We start from the raw sequence: 11,003 nt of genomic DNA, 5'->3' as shown, positions 1-11,003 counted from the left end.
CAGTTTGTCCACATGGACAAAATAACTTGCTAGGATTGTGATTAGGATGACATTGAATCTACGGATCCAATTAGGAAGAACTGATATCTTGACCACATTGAGTCTTCCTATCCATGAACACAGACTAGCTGTCCATTTGTTTAGCTCTTCTTTGATTTCACTCATCAGAGATTTGTAGTTTCCCTCATATAGGTCTTATAGATAATTTGTTACCTTTATATCTATGTATTCATTAAATGTTTTGGGTGGTTAAGTGGTATTGTGTTTGTAATTTCAAATTTCACTTGTTCATTGCTGGTGTGTAAAAACGCTACGGACTTTCATGTATTAACCTTGTATACTGCAAGCATCCATTTCCTTTTTTTTTTTTTTTTGCCCCCGCAACTTGGCTTTCAGAGCCTTAGTTCCCTGATCAGGGATAGAGCCTGAGCCCCTGCATTGAGAGCATGGAGTATTAACCACTGGACTGCCAGGGAAGTCTCTCCCCCACCCCCATTTACTTACAGTCTATATACGTCTTTATATTTAAAGTGGGTTTCTTACAAGCAACATAGAATTGGGTCTTGTTTTTCGATTCACCCTGAGAATCTCTGTCTTTTAATTGGTGCACTTCGATCAATCATGTTCAAAGTGATTATTGATATAGTTTGATTAATATCTACCATATTTGTTATAATTTTCCATTTGTTGCCCTAGTTCTCTGTTCCTATATTTTTATTTTTTTTAATTGAAATATAGTTGATTTACAATGCTATGTTGATTACTGCTGCACAGCACTGTGACTTAATTTTACATATATATATATATATATATATATATACACATTCTTTTTCATATTCTCTTCCATTATGGTTTATCACGTTCCTATTTTTGTAGACCACTCTTTCTGCCTTTTGTGGTTTTAACTAAGCGTTTTATAATTTCATTTTCTTTCTTAGCATATCAGTTATACTTATTTTTCTACTTTTTTTTTAAATTTTATTTGCTGATTCTTTTATTTTTCTACTTTTTTAAGTGGTTGCCCTAGAGTCTGCAATATACATTTACAACTAATCCAAGAACACTTCAAATAACACTGATAACTTCACAGATAGTGTAATTTATAATAGTAAAATAATCCTGATTCCTCCTGCCCATCCCTTGGTTCATTGCAGCCATTTATTTCATTTATATATTAGCGTATATATGTATAACAATACATTGTTTCTATTATTATTTTGAACAAAGTTGTCTGTTGCATCAGTTAAGAACAAGAAAAAAGTTTTTATTTTATATTCACATTCCTTCTCCAATGCTCTTACTTTCTTTATATAAATCTGAGTATCTGACATATATTATTTTCTCTCTAAAAAATATCTTCTAACTTTTTTCTTTTTTTTTTTGGCACACGGGCTTAGTTGCTCCGTGGCATGTGGGATCTTCCTGGAGCTGGGATCGAACCCGTGACCTCTGCATTGTCAGGCGAATTCTTCTAACATTTTTTACTGGGCAGATCCACTAGCAACAAATTCCTTCAATTTATATTTGTCTGAAAAAGTCTTTATTTCTCCTTCACGTTTGAAGGATAAGATTGCAGGGAACAGATTTCTACGATGGTGGTGTGTTTTCTTTGGCTTTTTAAAAATTCTTTATTCTTATTCTTTAAATATTTCACTCCACTCTCTCTTGATAGCATTGTTTCCGAGGAGAAGTCAAATGTAATTATCTTTGTTCCTCTATGGGTAAGGTGCTTTTTCCCTCTGGCTTCTTTCAGGATTTTTTCCATTATCCTTAATTTCCTGTCGTTTGAACACGACATGCCCCCGTGCAGTTTGCTTTTGTTGTTGTTTGCTTTTGCATTTATTCTGCTTGGTGCTCTCTGAGGTTCATGGATCTGTGGTTTGGTAAGTGACATTAATTTGGGAAATCCTCAGTTATTGTTTCAAATATTTCTCCTGTTCTTTCTTCTTCTGGTGCTCCCGAGACTTTTATTCACACTTCCACAGTTCTCGGATATTCTATTCTGTCCTCCCCCCTTCCCGCCCCGCCCCCCCCCCCACGCGCCGTTTCACTGCTTTTCAGTTTTGCAGGACTTTTTGGTTTTGCTTTTGCTGTCCTTTGTTTTTAGCTATCCTCAAGCTGAGGGACTTTTTTCCTTCAGCCTTGTACAGTCTCCTAACACGCCCATCAGAGGCGTTCTCCGTTTCTGTCCGCGTGCATTCAGTCCCTCGCGCTTTCTGCCTCTGCCCGGGCACGGCCCTCTCTCTGCCCGCCTTGTCCACGTGCCGCGGAGCCCTCAGCGCGACGACCACCGAGGCTTTCAGGTCACAGAACGACAGCGCCCCACGCCCAGGGCCGCGGTTCTCCCTCCCCGCCCCCGGGTATCCACACCCCCCCCCCCGGTGCCGCCCCCCCCCCCGTACCGCCCCCCCCACCCCCAGGCGGAGGCGGAGGCGGAGGCGGGCGCGGGGCGGGGCCGGGGGCGCGGGCCCCTCGGGCGGGCGCGCCCTGCAGCCCGGGAGGCGGGGCGGTGCTCGGGGGCGGGGCCTCCAGGGCCGCGCACGCAGAGCCCCGCCCGGGGCCTGGCCCGCGCCCGCAGCGGGGAGCGCACGGCCTCGCGCAGTCCCCGAGCGCCGCAGCGTCCTTCCCCGCGGAGGGAGGGACAGCCTGGGCCAGCAGGGGAGCCGAGGCTCCCGGGCGAGCGGAAGGGAGGCGCGGGCCGGGCCGGGAGCTGCGCGGCGGAGGCCCAGGGGGAGACGCGGCCTCCTCGGGCGGAGCGTGTGGTGCGGGGCCGCGGGGGGCGCCCCGCTGTGGCACCCGGAGCTGCGGGCGGCCCCAGAGCCTTTCAGCGCGGCCCCTACCTCCTCGAGGGGAATGTGCGGGTTTCAAATAAGGACATCTAAACCATTTTCTGAAACTCATCAGTTATGAACACACATGTGAGAGGGTTCTGCTCGCAAATAAATATGCGAACAAAAATAAGGGAGGAGGGGAGGATCAAACCAGGTTAAGAGAGGACGTGCACGAGCCTGCAGTCACGGCGGGGTCTGCCTCTCAGGGAAACAAGGAAGTTGAGAAGGGCCATGGCGAGGAAGGAGGCGCAGGTGAAGCTGGCCGTGGCTGGTAGGGCCCAACAGTACGTGTCCGAGTACCAAGCGCAACAGCTGGGGTGTCCTCTTGAAACCCATGTGTGTAAGTCCTGACCCTCAGGACCTCAGGATGCAGCTGCATTTGGAGCTGATATTTTGAAGAGGTAATTAAGTTTAAATGACATCATTAGGTGGCCCATGTCTGATATGACTGGTACCCTTATAAGAAGAGTTTAGGGACGTCCCTGGTAGTCCAGTGGTTACCAATCCATCTTGCAATGCAGGGGACGCCCACTGGATCCCTGGCGGGGGAACTAAGATCCCACATGCGCCCACGTGCTGCAAGGACAGAGCCCTCTGGAAGTGTATGTTCAAGGCTGGGATTCTCCCTTCCCTAAGGAAGCTTTCACCGAGAAGGAATCTGAGTCTGTAGTTTTCTTTGTGGCAAGACTTTTAATTTGAGTCAGCTTCAATAGAGACAAGCTATTCAGATTTTCTATTTTTTCTTGAGACAGATTTGATAAGTTGTTTCTCAAGTGATTAGTCTATTACATCAAATTTGTTAAATTCTTCGGCTTAAGTTGATCATAGTACTTTATGTTTTTAGTGTCCATAGGATCTCCAGGGATTCTTCATATTGGTTTTCTTTTTTGCTCCCTTGATCAGTTTCGATAGTGAAACTGAGTAGGACCCTGTGGGACCTGCCTGGGTATAAGCCTCTCCATGTTCCCCACCTTTTGTTTGCAGGAAAATCTTTGACCCCCAGTTCCAAAGAGCAGACTCAAGCAGTTAATAATTAGAGAAGTGAGAAAACACAGAAACAAAGGATAGTAGCTTGAACAGCAGTTCACCTGTAAATCAGCTGCAGGAACTCCAGTTCCTCCTCCAGGGATGTGTCCAGGGACACTCTGAGCGTATCCTCGCGTCAGTTTACAGAAACCAGGGCCCCATCACATAGAAACTGCTCGACAAAGTCAGAGTCTCAGACAAACTAGAGCGGGAATGACAGAAATCTCTCTTTGTTAAGACCCAACCAATCAGAACCATGAGCTGATCCTGCACTTAAGACCCTTACCCTTAATTTTAGTCTTTAACAACCCTTGCCTTGAAGCCACCAGGGAGTTCAGCTGCTTTGAGCACTGGCTGCCGGGTTTCCTTGCTGGGGCCTTGCTTTCCTTCCCCACAACCCAGGTCAGGGATTGACTTTGCTATGCCTCAGGCGGGTGGACCAGAGTTCAGTGTGGCAAACTAGAGGCTCACAGTTCTATTAACTTGTAAGCATATGAGTTATGGAAGTCTTTTTAACACGTGTGAGTAAGGTGTTAGTCCCATTTCCCAGGTTTTAGGTCTCCCTTGCTTTATCTGTAGGTGTGAACTGGATTAACTGCTCTTCACTCCAAATGTGACTTCCAGGCCAGTAATTCATAACCATCTACTCTCCGTGTTTAAAATCTCAGCTGCTGGGACGCCCCTGGCGGTCCAGTGGTTGAGACTATGCATTTCCACTGCAGGGGGCATGGGTTCAATCCCAGGTTGGGGAACTAAGATTCCTGCATGCAGTGGCCAAAAAACAAACAAAACACAAAACTCAGCTGCTTAAAAAAAAATAAATCAGTCATAAGCTTTTTAAAAAATTTCATTATTACTTATTTTCATTTTTGGCTGTGTTGGTTCTTCATTACTGCATGCGGGCTTTAGTTGCGGTGAGCAGGGGGCTACTCTTCATTCTCATTGCAGTGGCTTCTCTTGTCTCGGAGTATGGGCTCTAGGCACATGGGCTTCAGTAGGTGCAGCATGTGGGCTCAGCAGTTGTGGCTCTTGGGCTCTAGAGCGCAGGCTCAGCAGTTGTGGTGCACAGGCTTAGTTGCTCCACGGCCTGTGATATGGAACCCGTGTTCCCTGCACTGGCAGGCGGATTCTTAACCACTGCACCACCAGGGAAATCCCCAGTCATAAGCTTTTGAAAACCTTCTCTAGTCCAGAGTATTATACCACTATTTTCCCAAACTAACTTCTCACTTTCTCAAAAACAAAGACTTGGGTACATAGCTCAGGTTTTTCTTTCAGCTCTAGTTAAATTCTCAAAGTCTTGGGACTTCCCTGGTGGCAGTGGTTAAGAATCCGCCTGCCAATGCAGGGGACATGGGTTTGATCCCTGGTCGGGGAAAATCCCACGTGCTCAAATTCTTAATTTCACCCTAACATGGTCACACTTTATAGTTCAACATTACAGAGGACTGCTCCATTTCTCAAATTTTGTCCTTCATGTGTTTATCCACAACCTCTTTCCCTACCGTCTGCCACTGATGACTACAGCTACCAACCTTGTGCCAACATGCTGGAGTTTCAAACTATTATAAAAGCAACGGGGAACTTCAGAGCTTTGAAGCAGCAGTGATGTGACCTAAAATGATGCAGCACTTCCTCCATCGAACTTGGCTGAACCCTCTCCTCCAATTACTCATTCACTTCTCCATCCTGTGCAGCAAACTGTGACTTGTACATACACAGTGGCTATTAGCAACTCTTATTCGACTACAGTACTGAGTAAGGGAGGGACGCGGGATCACAGGACAAAAATGGCTCAATGTAAGTCTTAAAGACAGCAATTCTGAAAATCTGAGGTTTATGAAAAAAGTTGTCATGCTCTCTGAGATGGCAAAATCAATAAATTGCCATTTCTTGAGGACTGTTCTTAATTGTCCTTCCAAATTTTTGGTATCAATTTGTAGTAGGAGATAATTTTTTTCTAATGCTTTTTCTCAGCGAAATTACAATGATGGAAACAAGCCCTGGGTACTGTCCGGACCAGAGATGACAGATCCTGCAGCAGGGGAGGGAGTGGTAAGCAGGATTTGCACTCACCACTTCCTTCCTCTTTCAGGTGAGCACATACTAATTTTACAATGCAAAAAAAAAAAAAAAGAGCTAGATGAGGAAAAAGAAGCTAAATGCTTCACCAGGCTAGACAGATTTACTTTCATCATCTTCTGAATTTACAGCTGACTTTTTCTTCATACCTCATTATGAAAAATTTCATACACACTAAAAGGCTGAAAGAAATTTACAGTGAACGTGGATAAAACCAGCACCTACATCTTTTGAATATTTCACATTTAACTCATTACTACGTGCCTCACAGGTGCACCTCCAGTGGGAGGTGGAAGCAATGAAAGAACTTAAAAGGTGAGGATCTAATTTCGTTTTCTCAATGGATAAAGTGGCCACTGGTTGATTTCATTAGTTTGCTCAGATACCCAAGCATCTATCTAATACAATCACATGACAAATCTGTTTTCAATTAACAGGTAAGTGTTCAGGAAATTAACAGGCACACGAGCCAATTGCAGAGGGACTTCAGAACCTGACTCACTCAGAGTATCCTCACAAGGCCTCTGGAGGAGACTGGATTTTGGAAACACCCCAAAGCCTCATTCAGACCCAAGTACTAAAGACTAAAATGATCCAGTTGTCAGAAAACACAACGGTTATATTAATGAGAATGATCTTCCTGGTTATCCCCAAACACTTTTCTGGGCTGGTCTCACTGACAGAGTCCACAGGTGCTCCCGTGTCGGCCCCACCAAGGACGCACCTCGGTCTGCTTCAGGCACTGCTCACAGGAAAAGCCTTGAGACAAATGTATGTAAGGATGGAATGTACAACAGAACTGCTATCAGAAATCAGAAACAAAGGGAGAATTAGTAAATACAGTGAAGGGAACAGTGATTAACTGCCTGAAAAGAGTGACACGCTTAATTTTTATTAGTGTGTTTTTCCTATAGATGAAAAGGAAAAAATGCAACACAAAAAGGTTAATATATTTTTATTTTAATATTTCTTATATTTGTACCAACATAAAAATAGGTATACACTCTTTATGCTTATATAGTTTTCACGACAATAAAAGCTAAAACATTTACAAATTAAATTAAAACAAAACAAAACCAGAAAAACACAAATTAACCACTTTATTTAATGTAACAAATGATGCTGCTTTGCTCAAATAATAAAATAACATTTTGCCCAAATGAAATAAGCCATAAGTATCTGGTTTAATAGCAAAAAGCTGCAGTTTCAGATCCCACTGTGCTTCTGATTGACAATGCTTGTTCACATCAATATCTTATTCAACTGGTACGGATAAATTAAAGCCTTTCTCTCCCTCTTTCGAAATTAATCAGAACAGAATATTAGCCACACTGGTCAAATGTCCGTCCTGAAGTGCCCATTTTAAAAGGTGTGAATTGAAAGACTGAAAAGATCAACAACGGCCTTCACTGAGGTCGGCATTAATCACTACGAATCCAATTAGCTTTAGAATTTGGAATAGAACCCGTCTTTACTAGTTACCTGCTGTGATACTTATTGCTAATGAGCTGATGAATCACCCTGTCTGGGAGCCTCTGCGGCACAGACTATCGGGATACAGGTCTGAGTAAGTGTGTAACCTCATCATGTCAGATCAGGTCTAAGCTGTACAACAGCTTCACACCATCCTTTCCCTCATTCTCCTGTAATCTGTGTTCTGCAGCTTCAACAGTTTTACTTTTTTTCAAATCAGATTTTAATTTTGAATATTTAACACTATTGTTGATGTGCATTTCACTCTCCTCATGTTTGCTAAGAATATGTGATAAATGCTGCCAATCTTTGCACCCATTTTCATTCTTTAGTTGATTTTTTCCTTCCCCAAAGAGTTTGCAATACAGACAAAACACAGAATCTTTCGAGGTCGAATAAAGTAACCAGGACCTAGTGGTTTTCTCACCATTTGGAAGAATTCTTGTATAGTAAGTTTCCGAAAACTTCCTCCCTGTACTGTCTTTTGGAAAGTTAAAATTTCTTACTTGAGGGGGATCATTTTCAACTAGACTGTCCCTTTGTTTAATACTCAACACTCGGGGCCATGTACCTGGATCTGCAGAAAGCACAGCTGGTATAATGGAGTCTTGTGATTGTTTTTCTTCCAGTTGCTCTTGAAATTTATCAGCTGTGGCTGACACAGAAGGAGACAGATTCACAGCCTGGTGGACCAATGATGGACCTTGGCTACATTCTGCTGAAACCTGTAGTTCTGATGTCTTTTCCTTTCTCTCTGGTATTCTTTCTATTTTTTCCAAAAGTGTATTCAATGACCCATATAATTCTCTTTCATTTTCTTCTCTAACAGCGTTCCTTTTTCTGTCTTCTGATGCTAACATTTTTTTTGAGTTTGTTTCCATCATCTGAGGAAAAATAGATTACAATTTTACCTCAAATTATTAACACTGAAAAAAATTACTGTATATCCAAATGCCCAAGAAGCACATGGAAAAGATGCTTATCATTAGTCATCAAAGAAACACAAATCAATACCACCACACACCACTTCCCACCCACTAGGACGGCTAGAATAAAAAGAGAGAGGATGACGATGTCAGCAGAGATGTAGAAATATCAGAACCTTCCTAAGGTGCTGGTGGCAATGTAAATGGTGTGGCTGCCTTGGAAAACAGTGGCAGCTCCTCGAAGTTAACAGTTACCCTATGACCCAGCAATGCAAAAATGAAAACATATGTTCATACAAAGACTTGCACAAAATGTTCAGCAACATTATTCACAATAGCCAAAAAGTAGAAATAACAATGTGGTATTATCCATACAATGGGATATTATTTGGCAATAAAAATAAGTGCAGGTTCTTTAAAAAACTAAAAACAGAATTACCATATGACCCAGCAATCCCACTACTGGGCATATACCCAGATAACACCATAATTCAAAAAGACACATGCACTCCAATGTTCACTGCAGCACTATTTACAATAGCCAGGTCATGGAAGCAACCTAAATGTCCACCAACAGATGAATGGATAAAGAAGATGTGGTACATATACACAATGGAATATTACTCAGCCGTAAAAAGGAACGAAATTGGGACATTTGTAGAGTCATGGATGGACCTAGAGACTGTCATACAGAGTGAAGTGAGTCAGAAAGAGAAAAACAAATATCATATATTAACACATATATGCAGAATCTAGAAAAATGGTACATATCTAAGACTCATCATTCTGGAGATCACGAAACTGAATCCAGTGCAGACTGGATCCAACTGAATCCTGGCCTGAGGGCACTCATGGCTTCTGTACAATTAAATGTTCTATCAGAGGCAACAGAGCATATATACTATATATATTTTTTGGCCACACCACACGGCTTGCAGGATCTTAGTTACCCACATTAATTAAGGTTTCAGATGTGAGGTCAAACTCTCACTGTGTAACTCTGGGTAAGACACTTCTCTGAATTTCAGTATTGTTAACATATTTCAAAGGTTTTATTTACTTGAAATTGCATATACACTTAGTAAAGAGCATCAACTAGTTATACGTGGCTAATTAAACACCCCCTTTCCCCAAAGTTAACTACTTTCAACATTTTTTAGCTGATTCTTTTCCTGTTTACTTCCAAATACCAAAATAACATTTCTATTGCTATTTACTGATTGCTCCTCCCAGTTTTAGACGTCCCCACTGACTTCTCAAAGAGGAAGACACAAATTTAGTTCTCCTCCTCACTGCGTTTATCACACACACTCACCCTCCAGCTGCCGACTTACTCATCCTTCGTCAACTTTGGCACCACTGACCCTTGGCCCTGTACTGCTTTGTTGCGAGTGCCTGTCTGGCCCCCACTCACTGATGCCAGCGGCACTCTCCCAGCTGTGATAATAAAAAATGCTGGCAGACACTGACAAATGTCCCCAGGGGGACAAAATCACTCCCATTAGGTCAGTGACTAAGACCAAGAGTCCATCTTTACGTTGATGACCGTGCATGCTCCTCTGAGATAAGCCACTAGATGCAAGATTTCAGTTCTTCCTTAAGGTCCTCATGTATCACCAAGGCTTTCTAGTGTGAAGGTCTGCTGCTAACCACTTACAAACACTAACATGTGGGAGGGGGAGCACATTTACAAAACTTCTGTATTACACAAAAATATCATTCCTGTATTCCCCAACTGCTATGAGCTATGTGCGTGACTGCTACACGCATGCTAGGACAGCCAGACATTTTGGGGGGATCAGAGTGGCGGATAATACAGTTGATTCAAGCAATTTTGAATATATGGCTGCTGCCTATTTTGACTATGCACATTTTCCCATTTTTACCTCCCCTAGTGTTCATTTAGGAGTAAAAAAACTGATAACCAACATGCAAGCCTTATGCTCTTCAGAGGATAAGCAGTATATCTGTGTGAGGTTTATGAGCTCATAGTATCTAACTGTGCAAAAGCTTATGGCCTGAGCAGATACAGGTCAATCATACACCCTCACACACACAGTCTCACATTCACACACACACACACATACACCACACACACTTACACTGTCACTCACACACACTCTCACACTCACACACAAACTTGTACAAATATTATGACCTAAGATACTTGTTTATTACCAAAGCAGAAGTTATTTTTGACATGTACTCTTTTGAAAAGAAAATGTTACTGTGATCTTCTATAAGCCACACCCAAAACCTCTGTTAAATATGAGGTATAATATATATAAAGAAAATAATAAAGGTAACTTAAATAAGCCTTCCTTGCAAAAACCCAGAAGTCAACTATGGGTATCCACTCTTTCCTGTACTGTGCAATAAGCCTCGCACTTCAGAGTTACTTTTCCCTAAAAGCGAACCATTTAAACCCTTGTCCAGTGAAATGGGGGTTAAGAATGTTCCTGGTTTTACATTTAGGAGCCATCTTAAATTAACTTTTGTGTATGGGATAAACTGAGGTCAGGCTTATATGTGTCCATACAAACAAAAAAACTGTCCCAGCACCATCTGCTGAAAAATCTTGCTTTTCCCATCAAAATGATTTTGTACTTTTTTCTCAAATAAAATGACTACGACTTCCCTGGTGGCGCAGCAGTTAAGAATCTGC

The 11,003-nt window shown here is 42.5% G+C and overlaps 1 protein-coding gene across 17 annotated transcripts in view; it reads right to left on the bottom strand.

The window, feature by feature from the left end:
- Positions 1–6,879: 6,879 nt before the first annotated feature.
- Positions 6,880–11,003, bottom strand: part of ZMYM5 (zinc finger MYM-type containing 5) — a 28,906-nt gene continuing 24,782 nt past the window's right edge. For all 17 annotated transcript variants that reach the window (XM_057707479.1, XM_057707485.1, XM_057707488.1 and 14 more), the window contains one exon: positions 6,880–8,296. In XM_057707479.1, coding sequence (XP_057563462.1) covers positions 7,529–8,296 — 768 coding nt within the window. In that variant the 3' untranslated portion in view covers positions 6,880–7,528. The remainder of the gene's footprint in view (positions 8,297–11,003) is intronic.

This window comes from Hippopotamus amphibius, chromosome 14 (genome assembly GCF_030028045.1).
Source record: "Hippopotamus amphibius kiboko isolate mHipAmp2 chromosome 14, mHipAmp2.hap2, whole genome shotgun sequence".
Taxonomy (NCBI): Eukaryota; Metazoa; Chordata; class Mammalia; order Artiodactyla; family Hippopotamidae; genus Hippopotamus; species Hippopotamus amphibius.
Note: the sequence above shows the minus strand (reverse complement) of the source record. Positions and strands in the feature narration are given on the sequence as shown.